Genomic DNA, 19,357 nt, shown 5'->3' on the forward strand with positions numbered 1-19,357 from the left:
CTGTGGAGCGAGTTCAGGTATTTACGATAATATATGTGAGATGTGAAACCAAAAGTATCGACGATATCTGTGGAATCGATGGTATCGTTGCTGTGCAGCGTGGAGCGGAACACGCGCTGTGTTTTCGGGCATTATGCAGCTGCGGGGCGCCACTTTTGATAATCGCGTCGACCGAGAGCGAGCAGCAGATTTTATAAAGACTGATTTTTAAAAAAGACGCCTTAAGGCTTTGGGTTTACATTTGTACAACTCTGTGCTGATTCTGCTGAAGAGAAGGCGATTCCAGAGGCTTGAAAAGGAGGGAAGAGGAGGGCGATATTCGCGGGTTCAGAGGCGACACACAGCGCGTTCAGAGACTCTCTCTCCGGCCTCCATCACTCTGAAGCCGGGGCCTGGAGTTTAGCGCCCGCCGCTGAGGACTCGCCATGGCGGTAAATCTGGACAAAGAGGCGTATTACCGCCGCATTAAACGGCTCTACGGGAACTGGAAGGTAAATGTAGCTGGTTAGCGGTCTTGCTGAAGGACTGATGTGGAGGTTTGTTGGTCTCGTTCGGCAACGCGTCTCGGTCAACGAGGCCTTACCCAACGTTAACAACATTAAAAATGCTAACAGGGTCAGCGGCGCGTTAAACCGCTCCATTCCCCTCTTCCAGGGCCACAAAACGCGTCTGTTCGTTGGTAATGAATTGTTCATCATGTCAACTGTCAAATAACACTCGTTTAACTTAAAAAAACCGAAACAACGAGAACAAAACCACAGCCAGAAAGAGCGCCATGGCTTCCGTCCCGTTAGCTCAAGTGTTAGCCACAGAGTCGTTAACCTTAGCCACCTGTAACAGATAATGTATATTTTTAAATTAGTTTTGGCACATACCCATTAATTACGCCTCGTTTATACCCAACGCTACAGTACTGACCTTGCATCCATATGTTCTGTTGAGCACCAATGAAGGGAACCGAGTTATAATAACATACTTTTTAGTTAGCTCTGCTGGCTAGCTCATCTTTTCTCAGATCTAAAGAGTTGACGGTAAACTTGGCTTAGATTTAAACGTCCCCAGGCTTAGCATTGTCTGAGAAATACAATCGTAAAAGAGAGCCCTATCAACTAATTGCTACATTTCTTTGTTTAAGCAGCTTTGCGTTCTACCCTCAATTCAGTACCTTTATTTCTTCACCATATTCAGGGATGCAACTTGGCATTAAAGGCAATAGAAGTCATTTCTGAGGGGATCGTGTTTAGTTTTAACTTTTGTCAATAATTCCGTGGCTTTTGTTTGCGTTGACAGAAAGGTGAGGATGAGTTTGGGAAGGTGGATGCCATCGTGGTGTCTGTCGGTGTGGATGAGGAGATTGTCTACGCCAAGTCCACTGCCCTTCAGGTAAACCACATGCACTCAGTTTTATTCATTCAGTCCTTTTCTAAAGATTGAATATCCCTGCTACAAGTACATATTTCTATAGTAAAAAAATGTACATATCCTCTACAAGGGTCATTTTTGTTGAACATAAACAGGATAATACCTGGCCGTTTTAGATGTATTAAAAGTTGTTCAAATAAAAAGTAATTGTAAGTTAAATGTGCTTTTTAGAGAATATAATATTCATTTAACCACTATAGGTTTGTACTTTTAGAGGCAATACAATTCATACACAATATGGAGACAGTAAAAATTCACTTATGTAAGTGAAGCATATTTCTGTCATTTCAAATTTATGATCAGCAGTTAATCCAGTTTACTGGGATTTATTCGTCTGGAAATTGTATTAATTACTGAATACAGAATCAGACATTTTTACATTTTTAGACACAATCTGTGTTAACATGGTTCCGTACAAATACAAAAAAAGGAAGTCAGAGGCAGTTAGTGATGCTCTAAGAAAGAGTAGTGTGTTTGTGACTGTGACTGAGATCTTGCAGGCAGCACAGTGTCTGATAGAACAAAATAAATCTGACACTGCTGCCTGCAAGATGAGATTGAGACAACACTAACAGTGCATTAAAACTGTATTATTCAGGACTATAACTATTGGAGTTTAGTTTCTAAGTTCATGCATCTGTTAATTTGATTGATTTTTACAGACGTGGTTGTTTGGTTATGAGCTGACTGACACTATAATGGTGTTCTGTGAGAGCAAGATCATCTTTTTGGCCAGCAAGAAGAAAGTGGAGTTTCTTAAACAGGTGGCCATCACCAAGGGCAATGAGAACGCCAATGGAATCCCACCTGTCACTCTTTTGGTTCGAGAAAAGGTAGATTTTTCTAAAATGTAATAAAAAAATAAATAATTTTATTAATTAAAATGCTTGTCTCTTCCTGAGACCTCACATTCCTAAATCGATCTCCGAAGTCATGTCGTACTTTTGTAGTTGCCATCGTGCCTATAATAATCTAAGTAAATAATAAAAAAAAATGCTTTCTCATTTGCTCTCTCTCTCAGAACGAAAGCAACAAGGCCAACTTTGAGAAGATGGTAGAGGCGATCCGGGGTAGTAAAGAAGGAAAGAAGGTGGGAGTCTTCATCAAAGACAAATTCCCTGGGGAGTACATGAAGAGCTGGAACGACATGATCACAGCAGAGGGCTTGGAGAGAGTAAGTAAAGGTTTGAAATATCAGAAGGAGACATAGGCAAGGAAGGAATGATGTAAATGTGGAGCAGTTGGCTTAGAGGTTTGCCTTTTGTTCGTAGTCATGCTGTGGCCGTCTTTTCCAACCTTTTGTAAAGGAGTAAGGATGCCTCCATCCCCCTCCTGTCAGTCTTTACTGGATCTTGAAAGGGATCGGAGGGTCTGTTCCATTCATGAGTCCATGTGGGGAAAAGAAAATATGATTAGAAAATGGTCGGGGAATGTATGGGTATAGCACATGAACATTTAAAAATACCAGTGAAAGAATTATGTTGTGCACACTTTTTATGGTTTTTGTTTTTTCCCTCACGTAAAAATGGTGTTGCCTGGGGCGGGGCTTAATGTTTAAGTACCCCGGGTAATTAATTAGAGGGAGCCCTTACTAACACTGCACGCCACTAGCAGTTTGTAGTGTGAAAGGATAGCAGTGAGATACTGACTGTAATGAAAGTCCAGAGTTTGTGCGGGTTTTTGTTCCTTTTACGTATATTCTTTGTTGTTTGTCGGGACGCACAATAAAACCTTTACTAGCCGCATCACCCTCCGGGACCTTCTACTCAGCATCTGCATATATCCGAAATCTCTTCTGGGGTAGAACCAACTCACAGTGGTGATAGATCTAACATCCATCCATCCATTATCTGTAACCGCTTATCCAAATTTTAGGGTCGCGGGGGGTCCAGAGCCTACCTGGAATCATTGGGCGCAAGGCGGGAATACACCCTGGAGGGGACGCCAGTCCCTCACAGGGCAACACAGACACACACACATTCACTCACACACTCACACCTACGGACACTTTTGAGTCGCCAAGCCACCTGCAACGTGTGTTTTTGGACTGTGGGAGGAAACCGGAGCACCCGGAGGAAACCCACGCGGACACGGGGAGAACACACCAACTCCTCACAGACAGTCACCCGGAGCGGGAATCGAACCCACAACCTCCAGGCCCCTGGAGCTGTAGATCTAACATGTATTCTCATAATATAAAAAAGTGATTAGAATTTGACCTCGTCCCACATGTTTGCTTGACTGGGATGTACTTGTAATGGTGTAATATAGGATCCCCAGTGAAAAAATATTATTTGTATGAACACAAAATATTCCAAATAATGATTGATAATCAGTTTGTTGATGCTCATTTTTGTATTTTTCTGACGTGATCCATTTTATGAAACACATACAATAACATCACATGGTGCTGAGTTATACCGTCGGATACTAACTAATATTAGTATTACCATCTCATTGATGTTATTGTCTGGATAGTGGAATGAGTTCTGTGTTTATAATGCAGGGGAGACCTGATTACATTTAACAGTGGTGACGATTGGCAAAATACCTGTGACATTGTGTGATGGTTTTGGTCTTTGCTTTTGTCTATCTCAGGTGGACATCAGTGCAGTGGTGGCATATACAATAGCAGTAAAGGAAGATGGAGAGCTGAACCTGATGAAGAAAGCTGCCACTATCACAAGCGATGTCTTCACAAAGTTCTTTAAAGAGCGGGTCATGGAGATAGTGGATGCAGATGAGGTGAGAAACATATAATAATGCCTCAGTTTTAAATTGCTTGTTCTGTTTTACAGAGAAAGACGTTTACTGATTCTTTTAAATTGTACTTAGTACGATTTTTACTTGACAATTCAGCGTAAGCATCTCGTTGGCTTGTTTATGTCTTAACAGAAAGTGAAACACAGTAGACTAGCAGAGTCTGTAGAGAAGGCGATAGAGGAGAGGAAATATTTGGGTGGAGTTGACCCTTCAACAGTGGAGATGTGCTACCCTCCTATCATTCAGAGTGGTGGAAACTACAGTCTTAAATTCAGCGTGGTCAGGTGAGAAGCTTTGGTACCTGGACTAGAATCCCTGAGGCTTAATTCCAGATTGAGTCCAGATATTCTGTTCTTTAGGGCATTGAAAAGGTGTTTTGAAAAATGTTAAATCTTGTGTAATCTCTCTCAGTGACAAGAATCACATGCACTTCGGTGCTATAACCTGTGCGATGGGCATTCGGTATAAATCCTACTGCTCGAATCTCGTACGCACACTTATGGTGGACCCACCCCAGGAAATGCAGGACAATTACAACTTCCTCCTACAGGTGGAGGAGGAATTACTCAAGGAACTAAAACACGGTAAGGGTTTTGTGTGAGGTGCATGATGAGAAGGATTTTAATGCATGTGAATTGTAATTTGCCAATTGCATGTTTTTGATTTTACATAACAACAGTAATAATTATGTTAATATGTAGGGGTTAAGATCTGTGATGCTTACAATACCGCCATGGAGTATGTAAAAAAGGAGAAGCCAGACCTTGTCAGCAAGCTCACGAAAAACCTCGGGTAGGAGTTTTTAGACTTGCATGCACCTGTACTCACTGTCTCTTAAACCCCTGCAGACGATGATGATTATGGTGTGTTGTGTGTTTCAGGTTTGCAATGGGGATCGAGTTTAGAGAGGGTTCCTTGGTCTTAAATGCTAAAAATCAGTACAAACTGAAGAAAGGTGAGTGTGCATGAGGGGGCTAAATCTCCCTGCAAAGACACATTTGTTTTGAATCAGATTTTAGCTTTGTTAATTTAACAGTTCATTCTGTATGTTGAGATTAAAATTGTATGTAGACTGCTGCCTAAGCCTTTCCAGGTGAAGAGAAACGCAAACCGTGTACTTAAAACTGTATTGTGTTTTAGGCATGGTGTTTAGTATCAGTCTGGGTTTTGCGGACTTGATGAACAGCGAGGGCAAGAAAGATGAACAGAAAAAATATGCCTTGTTTATCGGAGATTCGGTTTTAATCAACGAGGTGAGACGTGCTTGTGGTGATGCTTTAACAAGCTCATATGCACACACACAATGTAGATGGAGTAAAATAAATCCTTTTGTGTTTGTATTTTGTAGGAGGATCCTGCCACCATACTAACGCCAGTAAAAAAGAAGATTAAAAATGTTGGCATTTTCCTCAAGGTAACTATAAACTATACCCAGTTCTTCCTTTTTCCATCCTTCCTTTCTGTAAGGGTGCTGTAGAAATTGTTCTTGTACGTTTACTCATTTATATCTTCAATAAAATAAAACATTTTCATTTAGACCTTCATACAAATTACTACAAGCCTCAAAGGTCAGTTTCAATGCATTTCAAGGTTTTTTTTTAATTAAAATATTTAACAAAATTCAAATTTTTTTGTAAAAGGAAACTGGTTATAACCTGACTGATATTTAAGGATGTGCTGCTGTCATTATACACCACCCTGTCATATACTACCAAAATAAGAGTGTTCTTTTAATCATTCATTCATTCATTATTTATTTATTTAATTGAATGTTTTTTTGCCTCCTTAGAATGATGATGAGGAAGATGAAGACGAAGAAGGCGATGATGCTGAGGAACTGCTGGGCAAAGGGGCTCGTGCTGCTTTGCTGGCTGATAGAACCAGGGTACGTGTTTTTTTTTTTATTTAGTTCATTCTTATCTCCGTCTTGTTGTATATACCAATTTTGTACCTGGGATTTCAAACCTGCAGTCTAATGTGATTGGGCAGAATGAGATGACAGCAGAAGAAAAGAGGAGAGCCCATCAGAAAGAACTTGCCAATCAAATGAATGAAGAGGCCAAACGTAGACTCACAGAGCAAAAGGGCGAACAACAGATTCAAAAGTAAGAGACACAAATCATGTGGGGTTGTTTTTATTGTGTTCATTTGAAATGTAGCCTTTGCAGGATAAACCTGAATCTATAAATGCATTTAATGCATGCATGTATTGTATTAGAAAATGCTTGCATTAGTTTGCTTTTGCAGTACAGTAGCTGAATGCTTTATTAAACTGTCTGATAGAAATTCCTGTAAAAGCTGCTGTTACTCCTTTTATCGTTTCTAGGGCCAGGAAATCAAATGTGTCTTACAAAAATGTGTCTCAAATGCCCCGTGAGAAAGACATTCGGGACATGAAAATCTTCATTGATAAAAAGTATGAGACAGTCGTCATGCCAGTGTTTGGCATAGCAACACCCTTTCACATCGCCACCATTAAGGTAATCCTTTCAACATTTATCTCCTGAATCCTGAACAGTGCTTGTGTGAAGGTTAGTTGGCTGTGAAAAGAATTTGTCCTTTGAAAATGTTGAAAACCAAACACATGAATCCAGAAATGCACAGTAATTTAACTTTGTAATATTAAATGTAAATATGTAATTGACTTTGTTTTTTTTTTTTTAGAACATTAGCATGTCAGTCGAAGGGGATTACACCTACCTGAGAATAAACTTCTTTGTGCCAGGAAGTGCATTGGGAAGACATGAGGGAAACATATTTCCCAATCCTGAAGCTACCTTTGTCAAAGAGATGTGGGTATACTCTTTATTGCGGTACAGTTGTGCGAATCTTAAAACGGCACGTCCGTAGTCGTGATACAAAGCCAGTTTTTGCGTGTAGTCATTCTGTTGTATTTCCACTTTTTCTCAGTACATACCGTGCTTCAAACCTCAAGTCTCCCGGTGACACCTCCGTGCCCTCCACAAACCTTCAAAACGCCTTCCGCATTATTAAGGAGGTGCAGAAACGTTACAAGACCCGTGAGGCTGAGGAGAAGGAGAAGGAAGGCATCGTCAAGCAGGACTCTCTGGTTATCAACTTGAACCGCAGCAACCCCAAGCTCAAGGATCTGTACATCAGACCCAACATTGCCCAGAAGAGGATGCAGGGCTCACTAGAGGCACATACTAATGGTGAGAGGGAAAGTCCATAGAAGGAGAAAAGCAGTAATTGCATTCATTGAAAAGTTTATTTTCTTTAAACATAGTGTATAGCAGAACTAATCCTACAAGAAAGCTGGGCCATAAATGTAATCTGCCTTGAATTCATGTTTTAAGGTTTCCGTTTCACGTCTGTGCGTGGCGATAAAGTGGACATCCTCTACAACAACATCAAGCATGCCATATTCCAGCCCTGTGATGGGGAAATGATCATTGTCTTACACTTCCACTTAAAGGTATGTGTGAACCCTGTCTTTGATGCAGGAAATTGTTGTACATAAAAGATTGAAACATGTGCATATAGTGCTGAAATTTCAGTGCTGCACAAGGGCAACCTGAAGTTTAATTAGATTTTAAAAAGTCCTTGGAGGGAGAATTCACTCCAGAGTGGTGTGATGTAATATATTGGCCTGAAAAGGAGTGTTTTTAAAGTCACTGTTTTGATTTTCAAATTGGAAATGAAGAGGAATTTAGTTTTAACAAAAGCATTCTTCTCGCTTAAAATTGAATTCGCAGTGGTCTAGAACGAATTCTTAATTGCGTTCTTTTCTGTACAGAATGCCATCATGTTTGGGAAGAAGAGGCACACAGATGTGCAGTTCTACACAGAAGTGGGAGAGATAACCACGGATCTGGGAAAGCATCAGCACATGCACGATCGTGATGACCTTTATGCCGAGCAGATGGAGCGCGAAATGAGACACAAGCTCAAATCAGCGTTCAAGAATTTCATTGAGAAGGTAGAGACGCTCACCAAGGAGGAGCTGGAGTTTGAAGTCCCCTTCCGAGACCTTGGGTAAGAGAATGGGGAGGGGATAAAGTTGTTAGCTTGTGTTTTCTCTTGGTAAATCTTGTGGATTTTATTTATTTAAATACATGAAGACATGCTTCTTTCTGCTTTAACCAAGAGCTACTCAAGATTAGCCATGCTAGGCAGATGGTTTGTTTTGTGTACCTTGATTTCCCTGTTCAAATGCATGCTAAATTTATCATATAACAGAAGCGTTCAATAAACTATTCTGGATGGGACCCCAGCACCAAAACCACTTGGTTTATTGGGTTATTTGTACTGATTCTATGAATTTGACATTTATGTGGATATTGAAATGAAAAGGAAAGTCTGGACTGACTTATTTGGTCTTTTTAAGAAGTCAATTATTGTTTGTCTTTAGCTTCCAGGGCGCCCCCTACCGAAGCAATTGTTTACTGCAGCCGACGTCCAGTGCTCTGTGCAACGTGACTGAATGGGTGAGTATCTGAACGTTTCTTTTGCACTCCTTGTCCAAGATGAAGTGTTATTAACTTCAGTTGTTGTCTCTGTGCCTCCATCTGCAGCCACCTTTTGTAGTGACACTGGATGAGGTGGAGTTGGTTCATTTTGAGCGTGTGCAGTTCCATCTGAAGAATTTTGATGTCGTTATCGTTTATAAAGACTACAACAAGAAAGTAACAATGATCAATGCAGTTCCTGTCAACTCCCTCGACCCAATCAAAGAGTGGCTCAAGTAAGTTTTTCTTTTTGTATGTGTGAGATTCCCGTATGTGACGACTTCACTGAAAGAAACACATTGGTTTGAGGATTGAAATGGTTTCTAAAACACAAATGATTTTAAAGGAATTTTCTCATATTTCCAGCTCATGTGACATCAAGTACACAGAGGGTGTTCAGTCTCTGAACTGGACCAAGATTATGAAGACCATCGTTGATGATCCTGAAGGGTTTTTTGAACAGGGCGGCTGGTCTTTCTTGGACCCTGAGAGTGATGTGAGTGTTCTTTGACTTTTTGATCTTTTTTGAAAGGTGCTAATGTTCCGTATATAATCCACCTCTATTTACGTTTTAGAAGTATACGCTCTAAATGTTTTCCCAATGCTGCAATTTTACAGACGTTTAGTTCTGTGGTTAAAATAAACATACCTCACCAGTAGAGGGCAGTGCTTGACCAAAAATATTATTCTGGGAATAAATGGTTCTATATTGGGCCAGCATTTATCACAACTTCAGTTGATTTTAAGTACCTGTAAATGTTGTGTTTATGCTCTTTCAGCTATTTATTTAGTAACCTTTATGAAAGATGTATTGCTCTTAATGCTTTCCTCTGTTAATTACAATTAAGAGACAGCCATGTTGTGATTTAATAGGGAAGCTGTGGTGAGGAGGGCTCCGAGTCTGAGATGGAAGATGAGACGTTTAACCCTTCAGCTGACGAAGAAGAGGAGGAAGAGGAGGACAGTGATGAAGATTACTCTTCAGAGACTGAGGATTCAGGTAAGTTTCTTATCTCATTCCTGTTTCCACAAGCTGCCAACTCATCATCAATGTGTGCATAGGATTGAATCCCTCTGGTGCAGCACTGAGCCTGGTGACATTCATGGAATGCTGAAGAGTTTCTCTTTTATTTATTTTTTTCTTCCCTCCCCTGCTTTTTTAAATTGTACAATGAAAATGCACATAACGCATCCATGGCAGAGAAACACACACACACCCAATGGTTTAGCTGGAGAGGTTGAGGGAGGAGACAGCCCCGTTGGAACCTAACTGGTGACATTTGGGTTCCAAATCTGCATCTCCAACCATTAGGTGCAACGACTGCTCCTAAATATTTGTCATGATTAAATCACTTCTACCTTTCCAGCACAAATTCTCAGATTTATGTGCTTCATATCTCTTCACTCTCCCATGACCCATACACCACTCCCTGATCAATAACTAGAAAGGAAAACCATTCAGGAAGTTTATAACATTCTTTCTCTCTCTCTCAGAATACAGTGCCTCTCTGGGTAGCGAAGAGGAGAGTGGCAAAGACTGGGATGAACTGGAAGAAGAAGCCAGAAAAGGTGGGCTGGAGGCTTTTAATCTCAGACCTAATGCTGTATCCTAAGACTCACTCAGTCAGTGTTGCCTGTGCTTCTTTTGTATTTATTCAGCTGACCGAGAGAGTCACTATGAGGATGAGGAGACCACCACTTCTACAAATAGAAAGAGAAAAGGCCGGTCATCAGCCCCGCCCCCCAGCAGCAAGAAGAAGCGGCGACATTGAATATCTACGCACTTCCCCACACACTCACCCACACTGCCAAATCACAGGTTACTTTACAAAAAACCTTTTTCCTCTTCTCTTATTCTTTCTTTCGCTCTTGCTCTCTGGCTCTTTCTTTCTATCTCGCTCATGCACACTGTAAATAAAGGATCTGCCCCTTCGCTTGTGTTAGGTGGTGAGTGTGATGATTAAATTTTTCATGTACCAGAGAGCAGAAACATCATCTTCCATTCCTGCTTGGCAATGTGTGGGTTCACATGTGTTTTTGTGAGCTTTTGGAAGAGGAGGTTTTCTTGTAAATTTCATCAAGCGTTTTTGTTGGAACCCATTGAGCTGCAGCAGTCTTGGTGTGGTCCCCCCTCTCCTTGTCACTTCTGCCTCCTGTTCTCCTTGTTCTGTACATCCATGTCATCCCCTGTTCCCCCCTGTGTCATTTAGTTTTTTCATTTTCATCACATTCAGCGCTTAAGGAACTGATTGAGCATAGATTTGTTTATAGATTCGTTCCTGTTCAGATTTTTTTTTAAAAACTTTTGTTCTTATGTTTGGGACTTGGGTGAATGAGGGAGGGGCACGGGGGATATCTACATGTGGACATGGACAAGCAATTTACAGATGTGATGTAAGAACATACACTGTCTTTTGTTATGACTATTTTTCTTCATCATAATTTGGTAGTCTTGTATTGTTGAATTAAAAACTTTTTTTCCCCTTTTTTAATAAAATTTAAAGTAAATAAAAAAAAAAAAGTCTTAATATTTGAGCTGTTGTTTATTTAAGATGCATGATATTGGTGCAGTAGCTTCAGGAAATACTTCAAAGATCCTGCTTTATGTCATCCTCCTGATGCGTTTTCTGCAACTGTCCTACGTTTGAGTTATTGATGTTGTGAGCAAATATTTACAGATTTTTAGAAGCCTCTGCTGTTTATTACACAGCCACTTTTGTCATTTGCCTCAGGTTCGTTTGGAGTTTCTGCCAGGGTTCATACGGGTGCTTGAAATCCTTAAAAATACTTGAATATTAACGTTGTATTTTCCAGGTTTGCAAAATGCTGGAATTTTGGATAAAGTGCTTAAAAATGCTTGAAATTGTAACTGTATTTCTTTCACAACAAATGGTTGGGGCTGGACGACTACTGACGTGCAGACTGACCAATTAAATGTTTACAGAGAAGGTTATCGACCAATAACGGTAGCTCTACAGTCAGACCGTCCAATCCGAAGATTTTAGGCTACTTCACCACGCCCTCTTCTTACTCAAGCGAACCAATCGGAGTAGGGGAGGGCGGGACTAGTTTGTGAACGAAACTTCTCGAAGTTCTATGTAAGCTCTAGAAAAACAAAATCCGGGACGTTTGTGAAATTCCGCCGGACATTTTTTTAAGTCTAAAAAAGAGGACATGTCCGGGTAAAAGAGGACATCTGGTCCCCCTTTATAAAATAAGTCGCAGAGCCTAAAACGAAAACTGCTTCGCATGGACTTGCTAGCGCCTATGCGTGTGATAATCATTGGAATTCTGACTCTTTTTGGTGAACCAAACTCATTTGACTCGGCTCACCCAGAAGTGCCGACTTTTTGGGTTCTTAAACGGCACTTCATTGTTCCCCGTGGAGAAAAATCACCCTGACGCTCTGCACTGGTTACAGGAAATGAAGCAATGAATGAACGGCTTGTTCACCTAAAAGGCTGGGCTCAAATAGCTTGTCTGCGACCTGTCAGTGTGTTTTCATGTGTGACCAGCCTCCCCGAGGACACAGTAAGTCGGAGAGAATCCGTCAAAATGCTGGAAACTGCCGTTTTAACGCTGACTAGAAAGCACTAAATATAAACAATGAATAATACGATTATAAAACCCACGAGTAGCCTCCTACAAAGTCTACAAAAAGCACCTGCAGCCTTTCACAACTTTCACAAGGGGAGAGACTGCACTCTGGAGGTTCAAAGGTACATCAAAGTGGAGTATTTTCGAGAACACGTGAATGCTAATTTGTTTATGTACACTGTTGCTGGCGAATTTGCAGACTTCATGTGCACTGAGTGTGATACAATGGGGTAATGCTAGTTTTCATGCTAATGCTAGGTGAAAATGTCAACATGCGTGTTAAAAAAATGTGCAGACCCTGTGCTGTGTACTTCTCTACAGAAAGGATCTCAGTTATCAGACACGACCAGTGCCTCCAGACATAGAGCCGACTCAGACTCAGATGCCTTCAAATGAAATTCTTTAACAAAAGACATTGTCTTTCCAATTTCTTTGTTTTATCTAACATTGAAAAACATGTTCCTGAGCGATATTAAACTCTATCAAATATCGCAGCAGTCGTCTCACATTAAGCATTTGAGCCTGTTATGGTTTTTAGTCCAATGAGAAATAATGGCTTTTATACTCATATAGTACATCGTGTGGAACCGTAGACTGCAAGAACCCAACCCACTGCGACCCTGAATAGGATGAAGCAGTAACTGAAGAGTCATTCATTCGTTCATTGTCTGTTAACCAAGGAAGGGGAAAATGGACAGATTGATGACAGCCAGAAAAAGGAAGATGCTTAAGACATTTAAGGTCTAGAAAAGGGTCTACCTCATGTTCAGCTCATGCAAGAGTGAGGGCTGTAAAAATGCTGAGACAAGACATGAAAACTACAGCAACAGAGAGAGTACACAGCGATTATAATACAGTCTCCACCGTTTACTGGAACACACAAAGAGTTGCCTTTAATAAAGGCATTACTTTAAATCCCTTTTAATCCAGTTTTTAACTTGGTAATGAAGCTTGTATAACTGGTAATTTATTCATGTTAAAACATGAGGCTGAAGACATTGAAGTCTACTCCTTTAACTAGAAAGAGAAAGTGAGGAAGAGCTATGAAGCTAAAGTGGAGGAAAGTATAGACCTCATGGGCTTTTTGTGGAAAACTCTGAAATAAACAGCATTTCCAAGCAGCAGCTGAGGGTTCAATTCTACGCTTGATAAAGACACAACTGTATTTTATGCTAAAGGAGGGGTTTTATTTTTTTAACGAGCTGAAAAGACAGACATTAAAGGCATGATTGAAATAGTAATAAATGCTGAAATAATGATTTTTAATATGCATGAGAAAGTGTAGCATGTCTTGGCAAGCGTGGGTTTATTATCAAAGCAACAGATCGTAGAGGGGGGAAACTTAAGGCCATTCTTAGAACTCTCCCACCTCCAATAACTGCACACCGCTACGACAAACATACACACCTTAACCTATACTCTCAGAAATGTAAGAGCAACAGTTAAAAGATGAGGAACGATGAGATTATTATTTAAATAATACTTAATTGAACTAATCCAAGTCAAGACCTGCATTCTCAATCCTAAAAGCTTTGTGTTTACTCATGGACTTTTAACTTTGCTGCCATCTGCCCAGATGTACTGGAGATGAACAAGTTTAGTGGACTCTCGTCACTCACGTATCACTATCTGTTTCACTATTCTGCTCTGCTCAGCTCAACTCATGGGAGTGTATTTTCCATAATATGATATTTATAGCAAACAGTGCAAACACACAGAAACCAGAAACTAAATGTAATACAGGACAACACCAAAAAACACAGCACTTTTGCAATGTATAGATTGAGAAGAAACTCTAATAGGTCTTTAATCAGGAATAAGACAGTGACCGATGCAAAAATATGACCCTTGTGTTTATCATTAAATAAGTAGAACAATCAAAATTGGACACCAAACACATGCACCAAAGCTGAAGAAAATGGAGTCTGACCCTGTAGTGTGTCCATTCATCACACCCAGTATAATCTGGACTGAAGTAAAGGTCATCTGCCTTAGTTTGATCCCAATGTTTAATTAGAAAATTACAAACAAGGTTCAATTTCTACTTTACAGTGAGTGCCTATAGAGGCAAAGTAGCCCTATACGTTCATTACGCACATTGCGTAGGTCCCCGCAAATTAGCGAAAGCCCCCTCGTTTCCCCCTCGCTTCAAGTTAGAGTTAGTGTATCATCAGAAGATGATAGAAGATGTACAGAAACTACCCTTCAGGAAATGGAAAGTGGAAAAAAGATTCTACGAAACTGAGCTGCGGTAAGAGAAGTGAGGTAAACCTGTGACTGTTCTTCTCAAGTTTGGATTGTTAATAAATTACAGTCTATGAACCTAGGCATGGGAATATATTTAGAGGTAGCATGCACTGCGCAGCTGTTCTCCACGACCATAAAAGCCTTGCAGCTGTCACAGTATCATGAAGCAGAAAAGTGAACATATACTAATTTTTTTACTGTCTAGCATTTGTTTAAACTTCCCCAAGCACACCACTACACACTAAAATGTTCACACTATTCCATACCACCTTTAAAAATGACATAGGTACTTCCAAGTGCTTAGTTGAGTTCTTCGAAGTTTCAGTTCCACCTTAAATGCTGCCACGATATTCACACAATCACACTAACACTGGCATATTTGATGGTTATGTTACACCTTAAACAGTGAAGCAGGAGCCTGGAAAAAACTACTGCATAATTTAAGGTTATAATTAAAGCTGCAAGCTGGAGTATAAACAGCTACGTTTGCTTCTTTTTCTTCTATTTCACCTTAAGTGCTGCAGCTATTTCAGAATTAAACAAATGCTGACTTGGATGCTGGAGGGTTAATCACAAAGTTAATTATGTTAAAACTCTTTATTTATATATTATTTTTTTAATAAGCTTGTTTACACCTAATTTGGTCCTGCATGTGGCAGGCTGTATATACGTAAGCCAAAAACGGAGGGTGAATACAGGAGGTCCTCGGGTTACGTCAGTCCCGAGTTACGATGTTTCGTGGTTACGACACCTCTCCCATTTACTGTATACTCCGCTTCCTTCCCAAGGGGACAGAGGAGGACGGTGTCAACCCAGTCGCATTGTACGCCATTTTAGCTTACTGCTACATCGTTCTCTCTCACACGTGCACGTGTGTGTTTGATGTTGTGAACTTTTTGCCCTTCATTATGGCTCCGAAGCTTAAGGCAGACTCTTCTGATGGCAGTGCATCGAAGAAGAGGAAAGCCATCACCATGGAAGTGAAATTAGATATCGTAAAACGATTCGATAAGGGGGAAACAGCAACAAACATTGGCTGGTTGCTTGGACTTAGTCGTTCGACTGTCGCTACGATTTCATTTCATTATTAAACGTATTTTACATGTGTTTTAATTACTGTGTTAGGACAGGATAAGTGCTTACAGTATGTTATTTATGTACAGTATGTACGTATGTTCCGACAGAGGGTGCAACTGTCAAAAAATCACATTTTGGCTCACAGAGTTCATGTAGGAGGGCCCTTTATCAACATTTTGCTTAGGGCCTCATGAAAGTCTGGATCGGCTCTAAGTAGTAGTTAATACTGAAGATTCACAGCAGCTGCAAATTTGCAAACTACAATAAAAAATTTAGGTACAAATCACAAGCTAAAAGTAACATAATAATAATCGTTTTATTCTGAAGAAAGTAAAAGGCCCAAATCAAGATTTTATTTCCCCAGTTGTGATGACCAATATGAGAGAGAACTGAGAAGGACAAATGGGATACCTTTAAAAAGAAAAATTCTACAGATGAAAAAAAACACTGGTTTCCAAAGGTCAGACCAGCAAGTGGAGTGAGGTGAAATATCTGAGAATAAATTATTGGGTAAGCGATGAACATTAGCAGCAGAGGTCACAGCCAGAGGTCAGGTAAGTACTAGTAGGTTCTAGACACTTCTTTAATAAATGTATAAATGCACAAAATATCTATGATAGAGGGGCGGCACGGTGGTGCAGCAGGTAGTGTCGCAGTCACACAGCTCCAGGAACCTGGAGGTTGTGGGTTCGATTCCTGCTCTGGGTGACTGTCTGTGAGGAGTTGGTGTGTTCTCCCCGTGTCCACGTGGGTTTCCTCCGGGTGCTCCGGTTTCCTCCCACAGTCCAAAAACACACGTTGCAGGTGGATTGGCGACTCGAAAGTGTCCGTAGTTGTGAGTGAATGTGTGTGTGTCTGTGTTGCCCCGTGAAGGACTGGCGTCCCCTCCAGGGTGTGTTCCCGCCTTGCGCCCGATGATTCCAGGTAGGTTCTGGACCCCCCGCAACCCTAAATTGGATAAGCGGTTACAGATAATGGATGGATGGATCTATGATACAGAGGAGTAGGCTACAGGAGACAGGTAAGAAAATGTCACAGAATATGAAAGACAACATGTAGCAATGACAAAGTTGGCAAAGGTAGCATTTCTGACTCTGCTTACTGACGTAGCAGACCCCTTAGCGGAAAACTTTACAGCCGCATTTTAACCGAAAGGTGATAACGACACGCCACAAGGAAAACGATACTCATCTTAACGTGTTCTTTAAGAAGCGTGAGAACAACCGTTTTTAAAACATCCCATAAAAGCTCAGGACAGATATAAGGTCATGCAGTAACTTATTGTTTCAAGTGTTTGTAATATTGTAGTTTCAGATTTTCTGGGATAAAAATGACTAATTTGATTAAATTTCTAATTAAAAATAATTGCCTTTCTGGGGCACAATTACTACTACTTCAAACCATATACTGAAGATTCACAGCAGCTTCCAAGATTTGAACAAGTACCATAGAAAAAAAAATAAAAACACAAATATGCCATTTCTGAAGATTATGAGAGGGTTGACCATATTTAATACAGAACCAAACAGTACTAGACTTTGTGACTGTAAATTCAGTGTAGGAATTGATCTCTGTCATAGTAAAAGTGAACATTTATTATAATCTCAGTGTCTTAATGTAATATACTATTGCTTGTGTCATGTCAAAGTGTGTTTTGAAGGAACAAACAAAAATTACTGTTTAAATTTACTACTGTGATGGCAAATCTAAAATTAATCTCTAAGTATCACCAGGAAGGAAGATTGATGCTCAAAGAATTCTTTGAGGAGACCAGAGGAATAAAGACACGTAGTCAAGAATTCTCTCTTATCTCTCGACTTTATTAGACCGAGTCAAGCAATATATAGGACCCCAGTCATGTGCACCATCATGTGTGCCATTTGGGCGTTATTACATCATGTCTCGTTCCATCAACTCAAACATTCCCTTATTGGTGCCTTATTATCTCATATTTTATTACTGTCAGGAAAAATGGTGAAAGATGTCCTGCAGTTGTTGACTGCCTTCCTTCTAATCTGTTCAGCACCTTCCTCCCACAGGTCCACAGTAATATAACACGATGCAATAAGTCCCTTCAGGTCACACAAGCACTAAGGCCTACATAATTTAGTAAGAATTAATCCAAGATTAATCAATCATTAAAGTAATTCATTAGTTATTATTAACCATTACTCATTAATGTTAATCTGCATTTTTCCATCACAACTAAGTCTACGTCTAAGAGTCAATCCTTAGACCATTAATCTGCTTTGAAAAATCTAGGGACAGAAATGTGGACTGGGTCTTGCATTAAATTTAGCTGCTCCTCAAATGTGTGTTCCCTTTAATGAGTCAAATACACTGATGCATTCATTCACTGACAAAAAAATCAGTGCTGAGTCTGATCACAGGTGATTCCAAATGGCAAACAACATCAGCACCATGGTTAAAATTATATTTGTAGTACATTTGTAGTTTTCTATTAATTTTGATTGAAAAAAATAATTTGTTTCATGGAATTTCAGCTGTGCCTCATTTATAATCTCAGCATTGTGACATAAAATAGCCAATAGGGCACTTTGTCACCTTTTTGCCACTCGTTTTACCCCCCTGGTTGAAAAAATGTCCCTAAAGTGCCCTCTACAGTGACAAAAGCGAGACAAAGTGCCCTTCATATGGCAAATATATATCCTCTTGGTTGCTGTTTCTTGCAATAAATTATGTGACAATTGTATAATTTGTTTTAAGAAGTGCCCTTTTATGGTTGCCTTTGAATAAACAAGGATGTATTATTAAGTGTCCTCTACTGTACCCTCCCCGTTTCCGCCAGTGACCGAGAGTGTGAGGAAAAAACAAGCCCTTAGTGCTGTATTTAAACACGTTGCAATTCTCTGAAAACAGGAAGACACCCTGTCTCCTGTAGTAGAAGCACACGCATGTCCCCTCATGTGTACGACAGTTGGTGTGAAAAATAAAGTCTCTGAATGCTTAAAATCTGTGTGTCACGTCTTGTAAAATTAGCTGCAGTTTTTGGAGAGGTGTTGGTACATGAGCTTTTTAGTGATTGTTGATGGTGTATGGTGATTGCTTATAATTGTAATCCAGATTTCAAACATTCTCCCACTCTTTTGTTAAGTATTAGGTGTACTACTGAGCAACTTTTTTATGCCAGCTAACTATGTAATAAAAACACTGTAATAAATAAATGCAAATGAACAAGAGACCTGTAAAAGGGAGAAGAATTGTATGTGAGAAGTAGGTTAGAAAAAGTCATAAAAAATGTGTGTCCATAGGTGTGAGTGTGAGAGTGAACTTGTCAGTGTGTGTTGCCCTGTGAAGGACTGGCGCCCCCTCAAGGGTGTGTTCCCGCCTTGCGCTCATTGATTCCAGCTCTGGACCTACCTTCTTGGAGAACTACAGCCGATTTCTCATGGTGATCTATTGAGTTTATGTGGCAAAAGCACTTCAGCATTTTTGATAAAAAAATATAAAACAGCAAAACAATTTTTGTATTAAACATGTATAATTCCATAAAATAAAACAGCAACTGAATTATGAACACTGTAAACCCATCATTCACTGGGTGTGTTGCTTATACAACAAACAAATACACACACATGAAGACATGCTAAGATGTTCAGAAGTTTGGGTATCTTCCGCAATTTGTAATTTATACTTATTCAAAATGTTAAATTCAGCATATGAAAACTTGTGCACTACAATTGGTAGATATATGCCCCATTCAAAATGTGCTGTTTAACCAGGTGAACTGTACATTCTGTGTTTATTTTCTCAGACCTATC

General features: G+C 40.0%; 1 protein-coding gene across 2 annotated transcripts; it reads left to right on the forward strand.

Annotated features, from left to right (window-relative positions):
* The first annotated feature begins 68 nt into the window (after window positions 1-68).
* Window positions 69-11,420, forward strand: supt16h (SPT16 homolog, facilitates chromatin remodeling subunit). 2 transcript variants are annotated; one of them, XM_066661419.1, is made up of 24 exons: window positions 69-491; window positions 1,291-1,383; window positions 2,085-2,255; window positions 2,444-2,596; window positions 4,021-4,167; window positions 4,318-4,469; window positions 4,597-4,769; window positions 4,887-4,977; window positions 5,067-5,140; window positions 5,326-5,438; window positions 5,534-5,599; window positions 5,975-6,070; window positions 6,157-6,290; window positions 6,512-6,665; window positions 6,850-6,977; window positions 7,096-7,358; window positions 7,503-7,621; window positions 7,943-8,181; window positions 8,558-8,633; window positions 8,721-8,890; window positions 9,021-9,150; window positions 9,528-9,654; window positions 10,149-10,223; window positions 10,314-11,420. In XM_066661419.1, exons 1-24 carry the CDS (start codon window positions 426-428, stop codon window positions 10,424-10,426), a joined length of 3,123 nt encoding a protein of 1,040 aa, XP_066517516.1. In that variant the 5' UTR covers window positions 69-425; the 3' UTR covers window positions 10,427-11,420. The 2 variants fall into 2 exon arrangements, with proteins under 2 accessions (XP_066517516.1, XP_066517518.1); XM_066661421.1 differs by having other exon boundaries at window positions 6,175-6,290.
* Window positions 11,421-19,357: the final 7,937 nt, after the last annotated feature.

The sequence above is a fragment of the Hoplias malabaricus genome, chromosome 2 (assembly GCF_029633855.1).
Source record: "Hoplias malabaricus isolate fHopMal1 chromosome 2, fHopMal1.hap1, whole genome shotgun sequence".
Taxonomy (NCBI): Eukaryota; Metazoa; Chordata; class Actinopteri; order Characiformes; family Erythrinidae; genus Hoplias; species Hoplias malabaricus.

Bases quoted from the DNA above. Each gene is read 5' to 3' on its own strand.
- supt16h (XM_066661419.1), top strand. From the start codon at position 426: ATGGCGGTAAATCTGGACAAAGAGGCGTATTACCGCCGCATTAAACGG. The intron at 4,978-5,066 runs GTAGGAGTTTTT...TGTGTGTTTCAG, and splicing joins AAGCTCACGAAAAACCTCGG to GTTTGCAATGGGGATCGAGT. The intron at 9,151-9,527 runs GTGAGTGTTCTT...GTGATTTAATAG, and splicing joins TCTTGGACCCTGAGAGTGAT to GGAAGCTGTGGTGAGGAGGG.